Source organism: Emydura macquarii, unplaced genomic scaffold, assembly GCF_026122565.2.
Source record: "Emydura macquarii macquarii isolate MOO-44397 ecotype Brisbane River unplaced genomic scaffold, CSIRO-AGI_Emac_v2 contig_2676, whole genome shotgun sequence".
Taxonomy (NCBI): Eukaryota; Metazoa; Chordata; order Testudines; family Chelidae; genus Emydura; species Emydura macquarii.
In genome coordinates, this window is record NW_027132813.1 from 10,749,670 (window position 1) to 10,773,878 (window position 24,209).

At 44.9% G+C, this 24,209-nt stretch overlaps 1 protein-coding gene across 1 annotated transcript in view; it reads right to left on the reverse strand.

The window, feature by feature from the left end:
- DNAH14 (dynein axonemal heavy chain 14) overlaps window positions 1–24,209 on the reverse strand; it is a 584,657-nt gene that overhangs the window by 129,281 nt on the left and 431,167 nt on the right. Inside the window, exons 76-78 of the mRNA XM_067564773.1 lie at window positions 23,592–23,807; window positions 22,768–22,998; window positions 14,223–14,344 (exon numbers count right to left, since the gene is read on the reverse strand). Coding sequence (XP_067420874.1) covers window positions 14,223–14,344; window positions 22,768–22,998; window positions 23,592–23,807 — 569 coding nt within the window. The remainder of the gene's footprint in view (window positions 1–14,222; window positions 14,345–22,767; window positions 22,999–23,591; window positions 23,808–24,209) is intronic.

Below are 24,209 nucleotides of genomic sequence, written 5' to 3' on the forward strand. Positions count from 1 at the left end.
TTTGGATAGAAGTTTTAGATAGGAAGAGATGGGGGGAGGGGGGAATGTGATAAGTTTTCAAATTTGTAAAATGTTGTTATAAAAAGGATGGTGATCAATTATTCTCCATGTCCACAGCAAGAAGTGATCAGCTTAGTTTGCAGCAAGAGAAATTTACATTAGATGTTAGGAAAAACTTTCTAACTATAAGGACAGTTAAGCACTGAAAAAGGGTATCTAGGGAGACTGTAGGATCCCCATTATCAATGGTTTTTAAGAACAGGTTAAAGCAGGGATGATCTAAGTGTACTTAACCATGCCTCAGCACACAGGAATGTAGTATATGACCTCTTGATGTCCCTTCCAGCCTTACGTTTCTATGATGTCACTGCTTCATCTGGAAAAGATGAAGAACATATGGTCACAGCGGAGTTCTCCTGCTGCTGAGATTCACTCCCTTTCACTCAGCAGTTGTTGCTGCTCTGGGATGGATTCTGGATGAGGAGAATGAGAAAGTCTGCTAGCTTCAGGAACAGGAGACTTATGCTTAGATCCCCTGTAAGGTGTGAAAAATCCCCTTGAAATTGAGGATGGCAAGGCCAGTAATGACTGTCAGAGAAGTTTTGTAGCATAGGAGTAAATGATCAGTTTTCACAAAGAAAAGTAAATAGCAGGGTCCCCCAAGGATATTCACTAATGATCTGGAAAAGGGAGTGAACAGTGAAGTAGCGAAATATGAAGATGGTACACATTTATTCAAGATAGTTAAGTCCAAAGCTGACTGTGAAGAGTTACAGGAGGATCTCACAAAATTGGTTGACTGGGCAACAAAATGGCAGATGAAATTCAACTTTGATAAGTGTGAAATAATGCACACTGGAAAACATAATTCCAAATACACAAATATAATGATGGGTTCTAAGTTACCACTCAAGAAAGATCTTGGAGTCACTATGGATGCTCAGTGTGCAGCTGCAGTCCAAAAGACTAACAGGACGATAGGAAATATTAGGACAGGGATACAAGATTATCATAATGCCACTATATAAATCTATCGTATGCCTACATCTTGAATACTGTGTCCAGTTCTGGTCGCCCCCCCCTCTCAAAAAGATGATATTGGAACTGGAAAAGGTTCAGAGACAGGCAACAAAGATGATTAAGGGTGTAGATGGCTTCCATAAAAGGAGAGACTAAAATGATTAGGGCTGTTCAGTTTAGAAAACTGACAGCTCAGGAGGGAATATAATAGAGGTCTATTAAATCATGAATGGTATGGAGAAAGTGAATAGGGAAATGCTATTTACAGTTTCCCACAATACAAAAAATTAAATTAACCTGCAGCAGGTTTAAGACAAACAGGAGGAAGTACTTTTTCCACACAACACACAATTAACCTGTGGAACTCATTGCTATGGAACATAATGATGGCCAAAAGTATAACCGTGTTTAAAAAATGAACTAGATAAATTCATGGCGGCTAGGTCCATCAATTAGCCAAGATGGTCAGGGATGAAACTCCATTCTTGGGGCAACCCTGACTGCCAGAAGATGGGATGGAAACAAGAATGGATCACACCAAGATTGCCCTGTACTCTCTCTCTGAAGTTCTGGGATACAGGTCACTGTCAGAAACAGGATACTAAACTAGATAGACTATGGCAACTCTCATGTTCTATGAGGTACCCTAGGCTCCTTTGCAGAAGGAGATATGGATGATATTGATAAATGAGACACTTCCAATAGAGATGACTCTGAGATTAGACAAAGAAATAAATTATCCAGTTCCTGGTGATGGTACTGGTCTATCACAAATGGATTCACTCAGTATCAGCTGACCAGCTGTCAAGTGAGTCAGTGCTGAAAGGACTGGTGTCAGGCAGTTCAAGATGAATCAACACCAAGTGTGAAGCCTTTGACAAAGTCAGTGCCAAGAGACACAGTATCTGCATTGAGAGACTCCAGGGTAGATTGAGATTTGTGTGTTGGAGTGCCCATCAGAGATGAAGTGTTAGTGCTCTCAGTAAACCGTACTGGAGCTCAGCCACTTGGTGTCCTGCAGTGATGATGTCTCTCTATTGACAAAAATGCCTGAAGTACTAATTTCAACTATGAAGATTTAGCAATGGGTTTGTCTACACAGTAAGTTATTGCATGTCAAGCCAGGATGTGAATCTATAGCATATTAGTCTGATGTGCAGTAACTCCACGTAGACACGGCTACATCACAGTGAAATTCCTGGTGTGTGGCTAAGCTTTGAAGTAGTAGTACACTAAACTGCACCTTGGGACTTCCACTGCTCTGTGATAGGGACCAAATAGGATGTTACTGCACAGCAAAGTGGTACACTGTAAATTCACATCCCAGCTTGCTGCATGGTTAATTGCTGCACAGACAAACCCTGAGTCTTTAGATTGGTGGCTCTCATGTCTCTTCCTACTCACTATTGGGGAAGGAGATTGATGCCAAGAATAATACATGAAGCAAGGCCTCTTAGTTACTTGGGAAGCAGAGGTGATTGACTGTTCTGATGGGAGCTGATGGTTGGTTTTGGAGACATGCTACTTCTTTCACCCCCAAAGTCCTGACAGGGCCCTCAAGGCATGAACCTTTAGAGAGGTGTTGGGGAACAACCAGCATTCATGTAAAATGAATGACAAGGCTTTTAGATAATTTATAAGCATGCTGCTAGAATTTGAGCATAAAAAATCTCCTGAAAACCCATGTTTGCAAAAGGTAAGAAAATGCTGACATAACAATTATGTTGCTTTCCATAACAATCTTACTCAATTAAAAAAATTAAATGTTAATGAGTAATTTAGGATGATACACGTATATTGAATTACAAGATGAAGAATTGCTGAATGGTAAAAAAATAAGGATTTTGTTAGTTTAAATGTTAATAGTTTATAATTATGTATAGTGAATGAGTTTGGATCCATGCCTTTGCTGGATTTGAGTTTTGTCTTGTCATTTTCTGATGTAGCAAACTTGTTTAAGTAACGTTCACAGCTGACAGGATAAAGGCAGTATTATTTTGGAGGACTCAATAGTCAGTACAATAAAACACACAAAAGATCATGCAAAAAAGTCCCTATACTGGGAAGAAAACAGAAGTAAGGTAACATGAAGACCTAATGACATGAAAATAGCATAGCCAGCAAAAGTTATGTAAACTGAAGATTGCACATGGTATTGTACAGGTTATGTAAGACACAATGATTGGAGGAAAGCTAATGAATACATAATGTGAAAAGGTATAAAACTCAGTGAATAAACAAGCCTAAGATGGAGAAACATAGGATCAGAAACTGAAGGAATGAGAGTGCAGAATAACACTAGACCAGAGCCTGAGACATGCAGTGCAGAAGAACTTTCTGATACATTGGAACTTGGGCCCCCAACTGTTCCTTCTAATGTTTTTTATTATCTGTCATGAATATATGATCAGAAACTACAAGTGACAATAATTTTGTCTGAAAATATATAAAAGTGAAAATTAATTAAGCCTAAATTGAGTGGACTTGTGTCTCAGTTTCCAAATGTACAGAGGAGAAAAGCATCTCTTCACTATGATCCCACAACTCTGATGCTGTCCTCATAGGTTTTTCCATAAGGAAAAGTTTCAATCTAGATTGTCAGAACTTTTGTGTGAGTCTCTTAAATGATTTCTAAATCACTCACTTTGATGGATGTGACCCTCCCTAAGCCTATACAGATAATTATCATTCCCCTCATTTAGAGGGACTTACTCCCCTGCATATGACAGGTGTATTTTCAATTCCAGAGACCAGGGTTCAGCCATCTGACTCAAACTTCCAGTACCAGAAACTAACACCTAGCTAACTAAAGTTTACTAATATTCCCCACTGCCCATAAACAGGCTTATAAGGGAAACATTGACAAAACTAACTACATTAACTACTAAGTATCAGTTACACTAAGAATAGGGACACAAAGGTTGTTCTGACTCTGCCTAGGGTAGTCAGAAGGAACTGAGCAGGAGTGGGGTTGCCTTGTCCTTTATGCTATCGGTTGGACTTCCAGTGGCCACTACTAGTGAAAATGTTCTAAATTCCTGCACTGGGAGCACACCAGTGGGTATGATGAGAGCAGATACTCGAAGAAAAAAATGCTAAGTATGCTAAAAAAAAAAATCGGTTCTCAGGCATCTTGAGTTAAGCACCGTCACCCATCCAGCCCTCAAATCAATGACACTTTTGACAATTTTGAAGAGGTGACTGGCTCTGTGGATGTGTGGAAAGCGGTGGACGTGATATACCTTGACTTTAGCAAAGCTTTTGATACAGTCTCTCACAGTATTCTTATCAGGAAGTTAAAGAAGTATGGGTTGGATGAATGGACTATAAAATGGATAGAGAACTATCTAGAGCATAGGGCTCAATGAGTAGTGATCAATGGCTCCATGTCTAGCTGGCAGCCGGTAACAAGCGGAGTGCCCCAAGGGTCAATCCTGGAGCCGGTTTTGTTCAACATCTTCATTAATGATCTGGAGGATGGGGTAGATTGCACCCTCAGCAAGTTTGCAGATGACACTAAGCTAGGGGGAGTGGTAGATACCCTGGAAGGTAGGGATAGGATACAGAAGGACCTAAACAAACTGGAGGATTGGGCCAAAAGAAATCTGATGAGGGTCAACAAGGACAAGTGCAGAGTCCTGCACTTAGGACAGAAGAATCCCATGCAGAGCTATAGACTGGGGACCGACGCGCTAGGCAGCAGTTCTGCATAAAAGGACCTGGGGGTAACAGTGGATAAGAAGCTGGATATGAGTCAGCAGTGTGCCCTGATTGCCAAGAAGGCTAATAGCATATTGGGCTGCATTAGTAGGAGCATTGCCAGCAGATCGCGGGAAGTGATCTTTCCCCTCTATTTGGCATTGGTGAGGCCGCATTTAGAGTATTGTGTCCAGTTTTGGGTCCCCCACTACAAAAAGGATGCGGAGAAGTTGGAGAGAGTCCAGCAGAGGGCAACAAAAATGATTAGGGGGCTGGGGCACATGACTGAGGGAACTAGGCTTGTTTAGTCTGCAGAAGCGAAGAGTGAGATGGGATTTGACATTGCAATGAGGGAGGTCTAGATATTAGGAAAAGCTTTTTCACTAGGAGGGTGGTAAAGCACTGGATTGGGTTACCTAGGGAGATGGAGGAATCTTCATCCTTAGAGGTTTTTAAAGCCCGGCTTGACAGCTCCATGATTGGGATAATTTAGTTGGAGTTAGTCCTGCTTTGAGCAAGGATTAGACTAGATGACCTCCTGAGGTCCTTGTCATGCTGGGTAGACTGGGGGGGGGGAGGGAGCATTTGTCATATCGGTTGACATCATTATGGCAAAATCATAATAAGTCAAGTGAGATATGCCATGTCAGGTACTGTTAGAAAGGTTATAATGTGCTAAGTCAGATGACAATATTTATGTTCATGTGTTATAGTTGTTATGGACATATTTGATGTACCTGTGTTTCAAACTATGCGATGTAAGACACACCTCAAAAGGATGGCTGCAGAACAATGGCCCACTTAATGGCCCATTAAGACATTCCCAGGTGCAAGGGGCCCAGAGGGAGAAGCCAGCATCACCAATGAGTCACCCGTACCTACCCATGTGACTCTGGACTCCATTTTAATTCTGATAACATTCCACAAGGCCGCATGGCCAGGACAGAGGGTATATAAGATCAAACCAGAGAAACCATTTTGCTTTTGTTCCTGGCCGGTTATTGACATATACCTGCTTCTGGGTCAATTCACTTGCAATTGAACCGAAGGACTAAGGCCCATCCAGGTGTTGGATGTATACCAGAGGAACTGTACAAGCCTGCAACTCCACATTTCTTCTATAAACCTGATGTATATGGACTTTCAATCATTTGTATGTATCTGATTTGCTTTGACCCTTTAACATTTCTCTTATGGTTTCTTTCTTTCTTTTTACAATAAACCTTTAGTTTTAGTTACTAAAGGATTGGTTGGCAGCATGGTATTTTAGGTAAGATCCAAACTTACAATGATCTGGTACTGTGGCTGACCCCTTGGGGTCAGAGAGAACCTTTTTAGTAAAGAGCATAGAGTTTAAACAACTGGTCTCTTTACTGGACCTAGTGCTGATTTGGGAGCCTGGAGCTGAAATTCAGTAAAGGGGGCTGTGTGCATTTGCATACTGGCTTCTGTGGGGATTCAGAAGTGCAGTTTGTGGCTGTTTGGGAAGTCTGGCTTTAGTTCCACCCAACAGTGCTGGGAGAATCTGGTCTCCTTTTACAGCCTGCCCTGACCTTGGCATTTTCAGGTGGCTGCCCTCGGCACGGACGGGTCACAGTCCTTTCCAACCCTAATATTCTATGATTCTATGATAGAGACAATAGCATCCTTCAAACTACACAACTTGTATTCATCCCCAGGGCAGGACCACATGGGTCATTAACAAGTTTGGAACCTTTAGATCAACTGCACACAGATCTCTGCATCTTTAGCTAATGGAATATCTTATAACAGTAAGTTATCAGCCTTTATGTAACCCAGCACAGGAAGGGGAAACTTTTCCCAGAGTATTCACAGATATTTGATGACATCAGAGGAACTGTGAAACATGGTGTGGTAGGTGGAGCACCCCTGCATTCCCACCAGACCATAATTTGAACTGCTTATACAGTTCTTCCCCTATTTGTGGCACACAAGGGATTCACCAAACAAAAAGGTACCTTTCCATCTCCTTCCCTTGCAAGAGAGAGAATCAGAGTAAAGGAAAAAGACAAATGTGGTCAGTCTCTTAAGCAGTCTTCTAGTCACCTCTTTGAGGTTCAGTTTATCTGCAGGTGTAGTGTCCTTAATCAGGGGTAGGGTCTTGCTCCATCCCCTCTCTTTGGTCACCTCATTTTATATGTGGTCCATGCAGTCTCAGAGACAGCAAGGTCTGTGACTGTCTTCCTCTTTGCTGATCTGTCCATATAGCCAGCCATCTCTGAAGTACAGCAGCCATCTCCCTACTCACCACCCCTTCCTATGTTAGGCTTTTCCTTTTTAAGCTTTCTCCAGGCAGAGCAAGCCTGACAGGTGTGTCTGGTTAGTGCTGCCTGAGCCCAGAAGAGTTTATTAGCCTCCTCTCTACTAGGGTGAGGGTGTGCCCCCTCGCACTTGGGAATCTCAGGTTCCATTCCAGAGTCTTGGGAGGAGTGGGTGTTAGTGGGTATAGATTCTTCTACCCATTCACCCCATATTTGACCCCTTCTTTCACTTCCTCTCTAACCTATCTGTGTCCTGGTCCTGTCTGTTTCTCACCTGTGGCACATTCCTGACATAGAGGTTATCACCCTGAAAATTTCAAGCCCCAGCTCCAAAGCATGTAGTCATCATCTTCTTAAAGAAAAGGTCACTGGAATTTTTTAACATGACCAATGCTTTTTTCCCCTAATCTTGTTCTCAGAAATGGTTGAACCATTTTTGCTGAAAATTTCCAAAAATACCTAGCTTGAGGCAGACACCCACCATAGAAAAATTCATCCCAAAGAGTTAAATATTGGCATAATTATAAGCAACTGAAAACATGCTCTTACAACATGAAGAGTCAGGCAAACTTAAAAATAAGTGGAGCTACCAACACCATCTATAACCATATACAAAAAAAGCTGTATCAAAAGTATATTAAGGTTGTAATGTCAAGCACCCAGAATTGAGAAAATACCAATATTAACATTAGCTGTGCAGCTTTAATTCAGCCCCCCATGTGCATGTGCAGATAATACAAACTTTAGCTACATGATCACATCGAATTTTTTCCAAAATACCCCTGCCTCCTTCAGTAAACAAGAGGAGTGGTGTCCCCTGAATCGATAGCTATTCTGTATTTCTTTTAACACTCATTATTGAGTGTATGGTCCCCATTCTGTATTTCTTTACACTATCCAAACCCTACAGTGAACATACAGAATTGATCATTTCTGAATTGGTCTTTCTGTGGCACTCATCGCCTTAATATCTCAGTAATTCACAAGCATTAATGAATTTATCATCACTGTGCTGCTATACAAAAGGAGGCATTATTATATCCATTTTACAGATAGCTAACAGAGGTGAAAAGAAACAAATGACAAAATTAGAATCATAACGTTGGAAATGACCTCAGGAGGTCATCTAGTCCAACCCCCTGCTCAAAGCAGGACTAACCTCAGCTAAATAATCCCAGGGAGGGTTTTGTCTGTCAAGCCGCAGCTTAAAAACCTCTAAATATGGAGATTCCACCACCTCCCTAGATAACCCATTCCAGTGCTTCACCACCCTCCTAGTGAAAATCTTTTTCCTAATGTGCAACCTAGACCTCCCCCACTGCAACTTGAGACCGTTGTTCCTTGTTCTGTCATCTGCCACCTCTGAGAACAGCCTAGCTCCATCCTCCCTGGAACCCCATTTCAGGTAGTTAAAGGCTGCTATCAAATCCCCCCTCATTCTTCTCTTCTGCAGACTAAACAAGCCTATTTCTCTCAGCCTCTCCTCATGCCTTGTGCTCCAGCCCCCTAATCATTTTTGTTGTCCTCTGCTGCACTCTCTCTAACTTCTCCACATCCTTTATGTAGTGGGGTACCCAAAATTGGACACAATACTCCAAATGCGGCCTCACCAATGCCGAATAGAGGAGAAAGATCACTTCCCCGCAATCTGCTGGCAATGCTCCTACTAATGCAGCCCAATATGCTATTAGCCTTCTTGGCAACCAGGGCACACTGCTGACTCATATCCAGCTTCTTATCCACTGTTACCCCCAGGTCCTTTTATGCAGAACTGCTGCCTAGCGCGTCGGTCCCCAGTCTATAGCTGTGCATGGGATTCTTCTGTCCTAAGTGCAGGACTCTGCACTTGTCCTTGTTGAACCTCATCAGATTTCTTTTGGCCCAATCCTCCAGTTTGTTTAGGTCACTCTGTATCCTATCCCTACCTTCCAGGGTATCTACCACTCCCTAGCTTAGTGTCATCTGCAAACTTGCTGAGGGTGCAATCTACCCCATCCTCCAGATCATTAATGAAGAAGTTGAACAAAACCGGCTCCAGGATTGACCCGTGGGGCACTCCGCTTGTTACCGGCTGCCAGCTAGACATGGAGCCATTGATCACTACTCATTGAGCCCCATGGTGGGTTTCAAATTTCAAAGTTGCTAGACTCTGAACTTAATGAAATGTTATTTTTTCCCTCGGGGCTGTATCTTGCTGAAATGACCCACAGTTGCATAACTAACCCTAACCTAAACTGACATGGTACATAGCAAATTTCAAGAATCTGCATAAACATGCAGATTTTAGAGCATTTAGAAGAGTTGTCCTTTAAATAGGAAGGGCTTCTCACCCTTAGCTAAAGCAGAGCTGGTGCCTTATTATAATATTGTATGAAATTCTCCCTGTAATGGAGTGGAGAGGCTCTATATAACCATCAGCAGTACAGCAGGCTTAGAAGGGTATTAAGTGGCTCATTAATTTCAATGAGGCTCCATGTTGAAAAAGAATAACCAGTGCAGATGAATACATCCTAAACCAATAGCTCTGAGAAGTAGGACCCTCCATTCATGCCATTGGGTGTTCTCTCGCCACCTCCCCAGTGCTGGAGAGTTTCTTATATGCATCAAGCATACCAGTTCTCAGCTCCTCACCCCAGTGCCAGCTGTGTGTTTTGGGGGCATGCTTGAGTAGCATGTTTGTTCTAAGTTCTCTACCCACAGGGAAAGGGCTTTCCCAGACTCTGGCTCACATGGAGCGGTAGGGCGAGGGGCTCAGACCCCCTTAGGACACGCCATCCCAGGTCACCTGAGGGGAAAGAAAGTGGGGCTCAAGTACCCCCAGAACAGCTAGCCTCCTCCAGAACCTGGCTCACCAGAGGGGGGGGCATGGAAGGGAGGTCAAACCCCATACAACGGGGCAGGGAGTAGGGCTCACATACCCCTGGGGGCCATGGAATACCAGATCCCAGCTTACATGGGGGCGAGAGGGTTAAGGAGAGCAGCTCAGAAACCCCCCTCCATCCCTTCTGAAATAGGCAATCTTCCTCCAGAAACAGCTCACAAGAGGAGAGACAGGGAAAAAGGGGGTCATGCCCCCATAGATGGGATGGGGGTTCCCAGATTGTGGCACACATACAGGAAAGAATGTGGGGCTGACAGGTGCCCCTGCCACTATCCTCCCTCCATGTGCTTCTTCCCGGTGTCTCAGCCCTTCCTCTAATCCCCATCACCTGATCCCCAACCCCTTTCCCCATTTCCACCCTACACCTTCACCCCAATCACCCTCCTCTCAGAGCAAGCATTTTTTATGTAGTTTATTTTCTTTTCCAAAAATAGTTTTAGCTCTTTCTGAATATTCTACTGTACTTGGATTACATTACCCCAAAATTAAAAAAACCCCTTTATCAGAGGCAGATTAGAGCAATATGCCTGCTTTTTTCATTTCAGATTGCTGCCCTGGGCTGGATTTGAACTCTCAGGATATGTCTATAGTGCAATTAAAAACCCTTGGCGGCCCATACCAGCTGATCAGGCTTGCAGGGTTTGGGCTAAGAGGCTGTCTAACTGCAGTAGACCACACCTCACAGGGTCCCAGAGCCTGAGCTCCAGCTCAAACCCAAATATCTATGCCACAATTAAACAGCCCCTAGCCTAAGATTCGCAAGCCTGAATCAGCTGGCCTAGGCCAGCCACAGATTTTTAATGGCAATGTAGATATACCCTCAATGCCTGGGGCAGTGCTCAGATTCAGTGACCATAACATACTCCACAGCCACACAGGATCTGAGACACAGAGGTAATTTCCAGATACTGTAGTTAACTTTCTTCTTTGAGTGATTGCTCATGTCCATTCCAATATAGGTGAGTGCATGCCACCGTGCATGGTGCCCGGAACTTTTTTCTCCTTAGCAGATCCTGTAGGGCCAGCTCTGGTGCCCCCTGGAGTCCTGCATGCATTCCGCGGTATATGAAGCACTGCCAGCCCTATGCCCCCTCAGTTCCTTCTTTCCACCTGCGACGATTGCTGGAACTAGCCTTGCTCTCTTGCAAGTACTACTCTCCTTTTTTGAACTCTTTGTTAGTCAAAGTACTTTAGTTAGTTTTAAGTAGTTGTTAAGTAGTGTTAAATCTAGTTAGATAAGAAGTCCCTGAGGGACTTGGAGTGGCCGGGCCATGCCCCGGTCACCTGAATTAAGCTGTGTGCCTCCTGCAGGAAGGCTTTCCTGCTCAGAGACCCCCATGATCAGTGCCTTAAACGCTTGGGGGAAGAGTACAGGAAAGACAAGTATAAGATATGCAGGGTTTTAAATCACAGACTCAGAAGGACCAAGAGATCCGGTTAAAAGCCCTGCTCATGGAGCAGCGCTCCACCTGGCATCTGAGCCATCCCGCTCCACCTCTGCACCGAGTGTCACCTCGGTGTGGAGTGCACCGCTGGCACTGGGATTGATTTGGCACCGAACAGCAGCCCGGTGCCGAACAAGAAGAAACAGAGCACAGAGTGAGGACACTTCCCTGCGCCATTGGTATGGGCAGGGTTGAGTGTGGAGATGCAGCAGCCATGGCCCGTTGAGTCTTCTCTGGTGCCTGCATCTCGGAGCCTCCCCCGACTCCTGGGAGTGGGAGAGTGCCCCTGCGAACACCATCGACACCGGAGCCTTGTTGGCCTGCCTACACCATCTATGCCCACCCCCTCCCCACTCCCACCGAGGGAGAAGCAGCCAGTGTCCTGGGGCAAGCCCGTGTTGGGTCCTCTCGAAGGGCGGTGGAGATTCCCGGTACGGGGAGGAAGATCTTCCGCCAGACGGCCACCGGGGGTAGAGCAAGGACGCTCTCCCAGTAGTCGCTCCAGGTCGGTTTTGTCGAGCAGGCCTGCTTCGACTCAGGATGCGGAGTCTCCCTCTTGGTGCCAACATCGGTCCCCAGCACCAGAGGCAGTGCAGGCCAAGAGGAGGCACTGGTCGAGATCCACCAGGCGGTGCTCAGACACCTCCTGCTCCTGATTCCCGGCACTGAGGCGGTCTCCCGGGACTACATGGAGCCACTGGATGATTTCAGGGCACACCAGGAGCTGCTCAAGAGGATGGCCTCTAACTTGAGGCTGGAGATGGAAGAGTTAGAAGAGGCCAAAGATAGCCTCTTTAATGTGCTGGTGGTGGCTGCTCCAGCGAGAGTGGCCTGACCAGTCCATGAAAGGGTCCTCAAAATTGTAAAGGCCCTGTGACAAATCCCTTTCTCGGTCGCCCCTATGTCAAAGGTGGGCAAGAAAAAGTATCATGTCCCGGCTGAAGGGTTCAAGTATCTGTTCACTCACCTGGCCCTGGGAACGCTGGTGGTAGATGCAGCCAACCAGCAGAACAGGCAAGGTCAGCCTGGTTCCACTCCCAAGAACACAGACAACAAAAAGTTGGATTTGTTTGGGAGAAAAATTGATTCCACAGCAACCCTGCAGTTCAGGATTGTCAACCATCAGGCCCTCCTGGGGAGATATAATTTTTAATTTGTGGGATTCCCTCAGGCGGTTTGCTGAACCCCTACCCCAAGACCAGGTCGCAGGCTTCACCACCATCCTGGATGAAGGAATCATGGTGGCTAGGGCAGCGCTCCAAACGTCCAGATGTGAGACGAGCCCTGACCTTCTACATCGAGTGTACAAAGTCATTCCGGAAATCAACGCAGCTCTTCGTTGCAGTGGTGGACCAGATGAAAGGCTCACCTATCTCCACCCAGCGCATGTCTTCATGGATTACATCGTGCATCGAGTTCTGCTACGAGCAGGCGAGGGTGCCATTTCCGGGAACCATCACAGTGCACTCAACCAGAGCTCAAGCCTCGTCTACAGCCTTCCTGGAGAAAGTGCCCCTGCAGGACATCTGCAAGCTGCCACCTGGTTGTTGGTGCATACCTTCACGTCCCACTACGCCATCGTTCAGCAGGTGAGAAGAAAGCAAGTTTACTTATCAATAACTGATGTTCTTTGAGATGTATTGCTCATGTCCATTCCACAACCCACCTCCCATCCCCGCTGCTGGAGTTGGCAGAAAGAAGGGACTGAGGGAGCAAAGGGCCGGCAGTGCCTCATATACCGTGGAAAGTGTGCGGGACTCCAAGGGGCACGAGAGCCATCCCTAAGGGGTCTGCTAAGGAGAAAAAAGTTCTGGGCACCGTGCATGGTGGTGTGCACTCACTTATATTGGAATGGACATGAGCAACACATCTCGAAGAACATCAGTTACTGGTAAGTAACCTTGTTTTTCCTCTCTGCACATGTGCAGTGTAAGCCACTAGGAGTGTAAATAGGTGCATGAGCCTTAGAACTGCTTGGTGCGTGCCTAACTGGAGAAGCAAACTCTATTTCAAATAATATTTTAATTTGATTTCCTCCAAAAGGCTGGTGGGTGGCATGGACTCTACTGGGGGTAACATGGTGTGATTATCTGAGCCCTGGTTTGATCTCTATCTGTGAACAAAAAATGTCAGAATGTGTTTTCTGGGGACTGTACCCCAGGAACTCCTTGGTCAAATGGCTCCAATTCTGGATCACTAACTCTGCACCCCAGGAGGAACACCAAATTTCATGGCAATCCTAGTGACGATGTGAATTTTAGAGCACTTAGAGTCAAGCTTTAAACAGAAACACTTTAAACTTTTTACACTCTGAAACACTTTTAACACTTAACACTTTTAACACTGAAAAATCAGGTCCTAGGCATCTCAGATTGAGCACCCAAAATTAGTGGATATGTTTGACCTTAATATCTCTGTGCCTCAGTACCCTCTCTGTAAAATGAGGATAATACCACTCACTTTCACGGAGGTGTTGTAATTATTTAATGTTTGTGAAGCAATCACATATCATAGTGATAAGCACCATAGAAAAGACCATGAAGAAACTAAAAATTCTGTCTTCAGAGCAGAATTTGAATAGTGTGCAGTAAATAAAGCATGTGGCATACATTCAACAATAAAGAGAAAACAAAATATTGAGCACTATCAATGCTCTGCACAGAATGAAGTAGGGGTGCTGAGGAAAAAGTAGAATGTGGTCATATAAATCAAGACACAATCATAATGGATATGCACAAGGGGCTGAATTAAGATTGCAAAGGCAACCTTAATTTTGCCATTTTCTAACTTTTGACTCCTTTACTTTGCAACCTTAATTTTGAGAGTGTAATTTAATATATAGTATAGCCCAATATATTAATAGTTAGAAAAATTGTTGTTGATGAAGATAGTTACCTAAAGTTGTGGTTGTATTCAATTTCAGCATCTCCAATCCTGATGAAGTCTTTACCTCCTCTATTGTAGATTTCCTTTCTTAAGATTGGCTTTAAATTTGAATCCAAAGTTTCAGCAAGATCCTGAAACCCACAAATATATTGCCTACATTGTAATCATTATGGTTAATTAATAAGCTTAAATAATTATTTAGCTTTGTGAGCTCAAAATCAGATATACACCTTGGGTTTCACCATTGAATTTAATTTCTGGAAGATATTTAAAAAATAATACAGTAGATTTTGTATTCTAGTTAAAATGATATCCAAAGGAAATACCTTTAGAAACAGCAGTAGTCACAATGTAATTATGACAAGGAGGCACTTTCATTAAAAGACCTTTTCTCAAATACTTATAACTTTTTTTTAAAACAAAATAGTTCTATGGGCTGAAATGTTTCATTCTTGTTTTCACCCTAAAGATAAATATTTTTGAAAAATTAATAACATTTATTTTGATTGTGAGTTACATATTTTTTGTCAATTAGCAAATATTTCATATACATTTATTGTGCTTTGATAATTCAACCAATTTATTTTTATAACTTCAAACTAACCTAAGGGCCTAATCAGATACCCAGAATCCAGGTGTGGTAGGGAGCCTCTGCATGTGGCTCTCCACATTCCACAAAAGGTAAGGGCAGTGGGATAAGCATCTCTGTAGCAGTATATTCCCTCCTCAAGAGCTCTTTGCATGGCTGGGGATCTGAGCAGTAAGAGGGGGGCAAACATCAGGCAGGTCAAGGGAAATGCCCATTGTTCCCCAACTGACCCTGCAAAACCTCTTCTGGAATATTTTATATCCCCTGTGCCCAGCTAGTAACTTCCGTTAAAGAGGGACCCAAGGACAGTGGGTGCCTAGAGATGCTCTGTCAGTGAGACTGCACTGGAATCATACTGCCAAGAAGTGGGAGTGTGGGGATGGCAAGGACACAGAATCAGAGCAGAAGCATGGGTCCTCAGCACAGATGGCTCTGGCCATCTGATTGGAATCCATGTAGTTCACTGAGACTTTCTTATATGTACGTGGTTTTATCCAGAAAGAAAAGGTTACTCACCTTGTGCAGTAGCTGAGGTTCTTTGAGATGTGTCCCCGTGGGTGCTCCACTTCAGGTATCAGTGTGTCCCAGCATCGTCAATCGGATATTTTTAGCAGCAGTGTCCATCTGGGTCGCACATGCGCAGTGGTTGTCTCATGGTGTCGTTGGTGCTTCAAGCACTGTGCGTGCAACTTGACTCCCTCAGTTCTTTCTCTACCATAGAGTCCCTAAATGAACTCTGAAGTGGGGTGGGGGGGAGAAGAGCACCCACAGGGGGACACATCTTGAAGAACCTCAGTTACTGCACAGGCTCAGTAACCTTCTCTTCAAGTGCTGTTCCTATGGGTGCTCCACTTCAGGTGACTGTAGAGCAGTGCCCAATTGTGGATGGGGAGGGGACTTCAGAGGGGTTTGGGTAACTGATGTTATCACTGTAGAGCCTAGCAGTATGTCAGTATCTGAACTCTGTGTGATTGCACAATGTTTTATGAATGTATGTTCAGAAGCCCAGGTTGCAGCTCTACAAATGTCCGAAAGTGGCACATTATTCAGGAAGTTGCCATCTACCTAGTAGAGTTATTTCTGATCCCTGACAGTGGTTTTATTTTGTTTTGCTTGTAGCACAGGTGGATATCCATTTGGAGAGTCTTTGTGTGGATACTGTGGAGCCCTTGGATTGTTATGTTGTAGAGGTGAATAGTCTTGCAGATTTATGGAAGGGTTTAGTTTTGTCTAGAATGGCATTGCTCTTTTGACACTGAATGTGTGCCACCTGGCCTCCTGTTCATTCCCATGTGGTTTGGGGTAGAACGTGGGGAGGTGGATCGATTGGTTTATGTGAAAAGATGATGTTACTTTTGGTAGAAATTCAGGGTGAGATTTCAGTGTGATTTTTATCCCTAAAGAATATGGTATATGGAGGATGGGCCATGGGGGTCCTATTTTACCTACCCATCTTGCCGAGGTGAGAATGACTAAAAATGCAACTTTCATCGATAGGTGTAATTGTGAGCATGTAGCCAACGGTTCAAACATGGGTCCTGTGAGAGTTTTTAATACCAAGTTTAAGTCCCATGTTGGTGTGGGATCATGGACTTCTGTTAATACATTAGTAACTGCAAGATGTGCTCTGATGGAGCTGATGGAGAGTCCTGAGGTTTTTAGTTCTAGTATGTAAACCAGAACTAGCAGAAGGGGTGCTGAAAGTGTGTTAGTGTGTTTGTTTTGGCACCAGGTGTGCAATCTCTTCCATTTCTGAAGGTAAGTTTTACACGTAGTTGGCTTCCAGCTATTAAGTAATACCTGTTTCACTTGTTCTGAGAAGTTTACTTCATTGTGATGGAGCCATATAGGAACCAGGCCTTTAGGTGAAGTCTTTCCAGAGCAGGATGGAGAATCCAACTGTCATTCTGCAAGAGGAGGTCCCTCCAAAGGCGGAGCTGTCATGGGGTGAGACCGTCATTCTCATCAGATAAGAATACCAGGTTTTTCTGGGCCATGTTGGGGCTATCAGTATTACTCTGGTGCTGTCATGTCATATCTTGTGTATTACTCCTGATAGTAATGGGGTTGGTGGGAATGCATATAATAATGATGCTTCCATTTGAGGAGAAAGGCATTCCCAATCAAATTTCATCCCATTCACACACTCAAACAAAATTGTTGGCATTTCTGATTTTTCACTGTAGAGAATAGGTCTATTGATGGGAATCACCAGTACTGGAATATTGACTTCAGGACTGTATCGTCTATTTCCCATTTGTGATCCTGAAAGAACTGTCTGCTCAGTATGTCAGCTGTTGTGTTCTGACAGCCTGGGCAGTATGAGGCTGAGACAGTTATATTGTGACGTATACACCAATTCCACAGTCTCATGGCTTCTGTACACAGAGATTGGGATCGGGCTCCACCTTGTCAATTTATGTAGAACATACAGGTGATGTTGCTGGTCCTTACGCCTACTGTTTTGTTTATTATCTGTGGAAGGAAATGTAGGCACACATTGCAGACTGCCCGTAATTCCAGCAGGTTGATGTGTCCCTGAATGGTGTGATGATGTATGTGAGTGCCCCGTCCAATTAGTGAAGTGTCCATCGTAATCATTACAGATGGTTGTTCTTGTTGGAAAGGTATTCCTGAAACATGCATTTACTGGTTTTGTCCACCAGTGTAATGCTGACCTGCCTTTGTTGGGTATTATGAGGCATCTGTTGAGGTCGTTTTTGTTTGGGGTGTGGACTGAACACGCTATCCTTGTAGGCACTGCATATGTAGATGTGTGTGTTTTACCATGAAAATAGTGGCCATATGTCCTAATAGCTGTAGGCAGGTACATACTATTATATATGGACTGTCTATCGCTAGCGAGATAAGATTTGTCAGCGTTTGAAATCTCTGTAGTGGTAGTGACGCTTTGGCCTTTATAGAGTCAAGGTGTGCGTCTATGAATTCCAGTGGTTGAACTTAGGTTAGAGTTGACTTCTTTTTGTTTATCTGCAACCCCAGGTTTTGAAAGAGGTTGATGGTCCTCTGAGTATTATCTATTACTTCCGATTGAGTGGAACTTCTCAACAGGCAGTTGTCGAGATTCATGAATATTATTATTTCTTGTTTACATAGATGTGCCGCTACTACTACGGTTTTGGAGAAGACTCGTGGCACGATGGAGAGGCCAAATGATAGCACTCTGTATTGGCAATGTTCTTTTCCAACTGTGAAACGAAGGAATCATCTGTGAGATGGATGTATTGTGATGTGGAAATATGAATCTCGTAGGTCGAGGGCTGTGAACCACTCCCCCTGTTCCATCACTGGAATTATCATGGCTAATGTGACCATCATGAATTTTTGGACTTGCACAAATTAGTTAAATTTTCCGAGGTCTAGAATGGGCCCCCAACCTCTGCTTTTCTTCTGTGTTAAGAAATAATGGGAATAGAATTCCTTTCCTCTGTATTGTGGAGGAACTTGTTCCACTGCACCTAGCTGTAGAAGATGTTGTACTTCTTGTTGCAGGAGGTGCTCGTGAGAAGGGTCCCTGAACAGGGATGGGGCAGGGGGTTGCGTGGGTGGAATCGATGTGAAAGGGAGCGAGTAGCCTGCTTCTGTGATTTCTAGAACCCATTTGTCTCATATAATTGATACCCAGATGTTGTAAAAAGGTCATGAGTAGTGTCCAAAGATTTTTGAGTTGCTGTCTATTGGTGTTGGAACATAGGGAAGGTCTTTCAGACCCTCAATCAATACTTCAAAATGACTGCTTCGCTGATGTCAGTTGTGAAGCTGACTGTATCTGCAGTGGTTTCCGTCTTTGGGACCTTTGTCTTTATCTGTAGTTATCATACTGTCTCTGTTGCTTGGGGAATAATGATTCCCTACAATGGAATGATTGGTATTTCTTGCGTTTAGGCACAGGTATGTACATACCAAGAGTTCTTATTGTTGCCCTGGAGTCCTTCATGGAATGGAGTTTCATCAGTTTTCACTGAGAAGAACTTCTTCCTATTGAAAGGAAGGTTCTCCTTTGAGTGATTGCTCATGTCCATTCCAATATAGGTGAGTGCATGTCATCATGCATGGTTCCTGGAACTTTTTTCCCTTAGCAGACCCCATAGGGTCAGCTCTGGTGCCCCCTGGAGTCCTGCACACATGCTGCAGTATATGAGGCACTGCCGACCCTACGGCCCCTCGGTTCTTTCTTTCCGCCCGTGACGGTTACTGGAACGACTCCTGCTCTTCGCAAATACCATTCCTCTTTGTTGAACTGTGTTGTTATTACCTTAGATAGTTAAGTAGTTGTTAAGTAGTGTTAGTTTAGAGAGATAGATTAGAAGCTCCAAGGGGCTTAAGGTGGCCAGGCCATGCCTGGGTCACTTGGCTTTAAGCCGTGTGTCTCCTGCGGGAAGGCTTTCCTGCTCAGCGACCCCCACGAACGCTGCCTTAGGTGTTTGGGGGAAGAACATAGAAAGGAGAAGTGCAAAATCTGCAGGGCTTTCAAACCTAGGACTCAAAAGGACAGAGATATCAGGTTGAAAGCCCTGCTTATGGAGGCAGCGCTCTGACCGGCCTCCGAGCCAACCAGCTCCACCTTGGCACCGAGCGTATTCTCGGTGCAGAGTGCACTTCTGGCACTGACTTTGACCTGGCGTTGAGGAAGAAACAGCACACGGTGCTCAAGGGCAAGGTCGAGTGGGGGATGCACCAGTCATGCCTCTGCTGGTGCCTGCATTCCAGGCAGAGTGGGCACACCAGAGGCATTCCAGGCGGCAAGAGCCTTGATGGCCTTGCCCACGCCTCCCCTGCCCCACCACTCTGCAGAGGGAGAAAGGGCCAATGTCCTGGGGCAAGCCCGTGATGGGTCCCCCGAAGGGTGGTGGAGACCCCTGGCTGGGGTGGAAGAGTCTCCTGCCAGACGGCCATCGGGGGTAGAGCGAGAACGCTCCCCTTGCAGTGGCTCCAAGGTTACCTTGTCGAGCAGATCTTCCCCTCGGCACTGAGGCCGATCCCCGATGCCGGAGGTGGTGTGCAGAAGGCAGCACCATTCAGGGTCCGCCGCGCAACGTGGGGCAGCTCCAACTCCCAGTTCCCCGCATAGAAGAGGTCGCGCACAAAGAGGTGGTGCAGCACCCGGTCGCCATCGCGGAGCCCAGCATCGCAGAGCTCGCGGCGCAGGAACAGGTCGCCCTCAAAGAAGTCGGATCCGGTACCGAGTACCAAGTAGCTCCCGGCGGCACCGCTCCTGTTTCCCGAGCAAACGGCATCGAAAGTTATCGGTGCCGAGATGCCGGTCGTCAGCATCGAGCTCTTCGGAGTGTGCATCGACTCGCTGGCTCTGGTTGAAGAGACTAAGACAATCCTCAGTGTCGTCCTTGTCAGCAGCGTCGAGAGGGCGATCTCCGGCATGGAGTGGCACCAAGGACCAGAAAGGGGCTCGGCACCACCGCTCTAGCGGCTCGGGGTCCTGGAAAAGTTGGGGATTCCTGGAGGGACAGCTGACACCCTCACGATGCACCTCTGCCGGTACCGCAACCAGCCCCCTGCTGGCCACAGGGGCAGTGGCAGCAGCAATGGCCTTGTTGGGGCCCATGGGGCATCCAGATAGGGCCGGGGCCACAGTCGGTACTGTTGGCAGGGGTTCAATCCGTGCCCCCCGCACTGGAAAAGGGGTGTCGGGACCATTCCTCAGATGAGGAATCGGACCCAGGGGAGGGACCCTCTATGGGGCCCTGTAGTCAGAGGGGGGACCAGCCACAGGCTATGCCTTGGCAGTCCTCCTCCCTAGACAAGGCAGCCTCCAGGGACCACATGGCGCCACTGAGAGACTTCAGGGCGCACCAGGAGCTGGTCAAAAGGGCGGCCTCTAACCTAAACCTGGAGACTAAGGAACTGGAGAAGGAAAAGGATACCCTCTTCAGTGTGCTGGGAGCAGATGCCCCAGCAAGGGTGGCCCTTCCCGTACATGACAGGGTGCTTAAAATTGCCAAGACCCTGTGGCAAACCCCTGCTTTCCATTTTGGTTCGCTCTACCACTAAGGAGTTTGGTGGAGGGAATTTTTTGGCTATGAGCTACTCTTTTGAAAAGCTCTTGAAATTGTTTAAAGCTGTCTGCTGTGGTGGGAGGCGGTGGCCTTATGGCCTCATTAGGTGATGACGAAGAATTGTGTGTGTCCTGTTCCTGACCTTCTTCCATTTCCCCTGTTGTTTCTTCATGGGTTTCGGAAGTCTTAGGTGGTGATCTTAACTTGCCATAGGATGGTAGTGTGTGTCAACTGAATTGACTCCTGCAATGCCACCCATGGGTCTCATGGTGGCCATTGCATCGGGAAGGGCATTGGTGGACACATCCAGGGTTGGCCGAACCATTGTTGCAATTCTTTTCTGTATTGTTTTGGCTTTGTGTGTCCCAGTGCAGACTTGTGTCTGATAGGAGAAGAACGGTGTGATGAAAAGACACTTTTTTGTTGATTGTCTTTCTCATCGCTTGAGAATGAGGTAAAGATGGGTGATAGTGTCTGCTCTGGTTCTGTGTGTTCTGGGGAACTACCAGTGCTGAAGAGCGGTGAGTGTGGTGCCAAAGGTACCACTAAGTCCTAGGTTTTTAGTAATTGTTGTTGAGGTGCCTTCTGTTTTGGTGCCATTGGTGCCGGTGTGGTTTGCTTAGCTAGACTCAAGATCGGTGACATTTCTCACTTTGATTTATTAGACACTGTCTCAGTCGGTGCCAATGAAGCTGTTGACACCAGTAATGGTGGCATAGTGCTGGTTGAGGGTCTTGGTGCTGTTTTTGTTGGTGTTGACTGTGCCATGGAGAAGGAGTCAGACTTGTGTCTTGACTCATTTTCTTTCAGTTGGGGACTGGCAGAAGTTCCGGAGCAGATGGTGCTGGACGTGTCCAGTACCTTGACGGTGCTCACCCGGGAGGTGATTGGCACTGAGGATAGTGACCTTGCAGGAGACCACTTTTTTAGGTACGTGGCAAGGTCAGATCTCTTTTACTTGTTTTTAAAGTGGAATTAGTCTTGCCTTTGTCTGTTTTCTCTGGGGAGTCTCCTGGAGTTTGTTGTCCGAGATCAGAGACTGGTTTAAGGGATTTTTCCATTAGTATCATCTTTAGGCAGAGGTGTCTGTCATGCCTAGCTCTGGCTTTTAAGTTTGTGCAGTGGATGAACTTCTGAGGCATATGCCCTTCTCCAAGGCACCTAACACAGACAGAGGTACCATTGGAAACAGATACTGTGTCTCTACAAGAGGTACATATCTTAAAGCTTGGAGAACTATGTATTTTGGGGTATTTCGCTCTTGAACCTGAGAGAACTACTTAAAAAAAGAAGCAAAAAGATAGTAATGAAAATTTTTTTACTAAGAAATTAAGCAAATTACACTAAAACTAACTTATTTTGTCTAAACTATTATATTTTACTGCTATATAAACTATTTTAAATTATTTTTGTTTTTCTAGGTTCATGAGTAAGAGCACTGCAGAGCTCTGTCTCAAGCAAGGGATGCTTGAGAAAGAACTGAGGATGTCGGGCTGTGTGCATGATGGTTGAAGCACCAACAGAGCCACAAGACAACCATTGCACATGCACGACCTGGACAGGCATTGCTGCTAAAAAATCTCTGATTGATGGCGACTGGACTCACTGACCCCTGAAGTGGAGCACGCACAGGGACAGCACTTGAAGAACAGCTATCAGTGCCTATGGCCTGTTTTCCACACCAGTTTTAACCCAGTGCAATTTCATTAACATTACAGGAGTTACTACTGATTTACATCAGTGTGAGTGAGGAGAATCAGTTCCTAAAGTTTTAGACAGATGTTTATTATTAAATTTCTCCTACTCTTATACTTTTGACTAGGGAAGTTAACATTCAAATTCATTCTATTCTTCTTACATTTATATTTTTCTAATGGGAATTTTTTCCCTTGTAATTTACTCAGAACACTCCAAAATTAAACTAAACTACCTGTAACAGAATGGAGTGTCCAATTCGCACAGCATTTTCAAAAGTTCTTAAGTAACTGGAATCAGAAGCGTGAACTTGTCGCAGCCTGTCACCTTCCATTTGACAAATCCATTTGTAAGCCTGTTTCTGTGGATCAATTAGTAAAGGCCATCGTTGTCCATTCTTAACAAGGATAGCATTCTCAATGGAGTACTGGTCGAGAGGCAAACCTTCATTTTGCCATTTGCTGACCTAGAAAAATTTCAATTTTCAATATTTCAATATTTTTACATTTCTGACAATATTTGTTATTTCATAGATACATTTACAATTAACTACATATAATGACATAAACAGTGTGACACACAAAAAAACCCCACTGAACAATCTATATTGTAAATAATCTCAGTAAAATACTTGGTCCTCTAAATTTTATTCTTAGTATATCGGGTTTAGAATCAAGGGCTCTGAAAAGAGGAAAGTCCCAGGCTACGGCTACACTGACAGTGGCAAAGTCGCCGCCGTCAGATCGATTTCTCTGGATCAACTGAGTGGTCAGTGAAGACCTGCTCAGTCGAAACAGAAATCGATGTACTATGACCACCTTTGCAAGTGGCATAGCGCTGCATCGATGGGAACATGGTTCTCGTCAGCTCAGTGCAGTGAAAGACGGCGTGCAGAAGAAGAGCAGAGAAGTCGACGGGAGTTACGCAAGTTTTTTGCGTAACTTGCATAACTCCCATCGACTGCTGCCAAATCCCGGAGGTAAGTGTAGACAGGGTCCCATTAAATCCTTTGATGTAAAAATATCACCTATGCCACCTACCATCTGCCCATATTATTACCTCATTTTTTTCTGTCATAGCTGTTATTAGGGAATAATTTGCAGACACAGGAATGGTGTTCTCATTACACAATCTCAGACATTCATTTACTAGCTGCTGACGATATCCTGATGATAACACTCCATTGTAGATGATGCATGCTGCTGAAACAAGGGCATCACCCATAATACCTTGCAGCCTTTGGTCCAGGTTATTAACTGAGTCTTTCCATCGCTCCTAACACATCCAAATGAAATATTTTCATTTACAGTAAAAATATAACTGACTTTAAATGTATGTAAATATGCACTTTCATTAAGGTAGTATCAAAGTTTACTGATCACAGTTACAGCTAAGTGACATTTGCAACTCTGGACAAAGGGAAGGTTTTAAGATGCTGGAGTAATGGCTCCTATTAGCCATAATAGGTGAGGTCTCCTCCTGTCCTGCAGAACATGGGATTTCAAATACTGTTGTACCTGCTAGAGGGAGGGAACTAAGTTGCAACTGCTGAAAGGAGGGAAGCTTGTACTTTATCAGGCAAGAATAATCCTCAGAAAGACGATAGGTAAAATGAAGAAAACAGTGCGTTGTCAATGAAATGTGTTTCAAGTCTCCTCCTCCTCTGCCCAGGTCCCG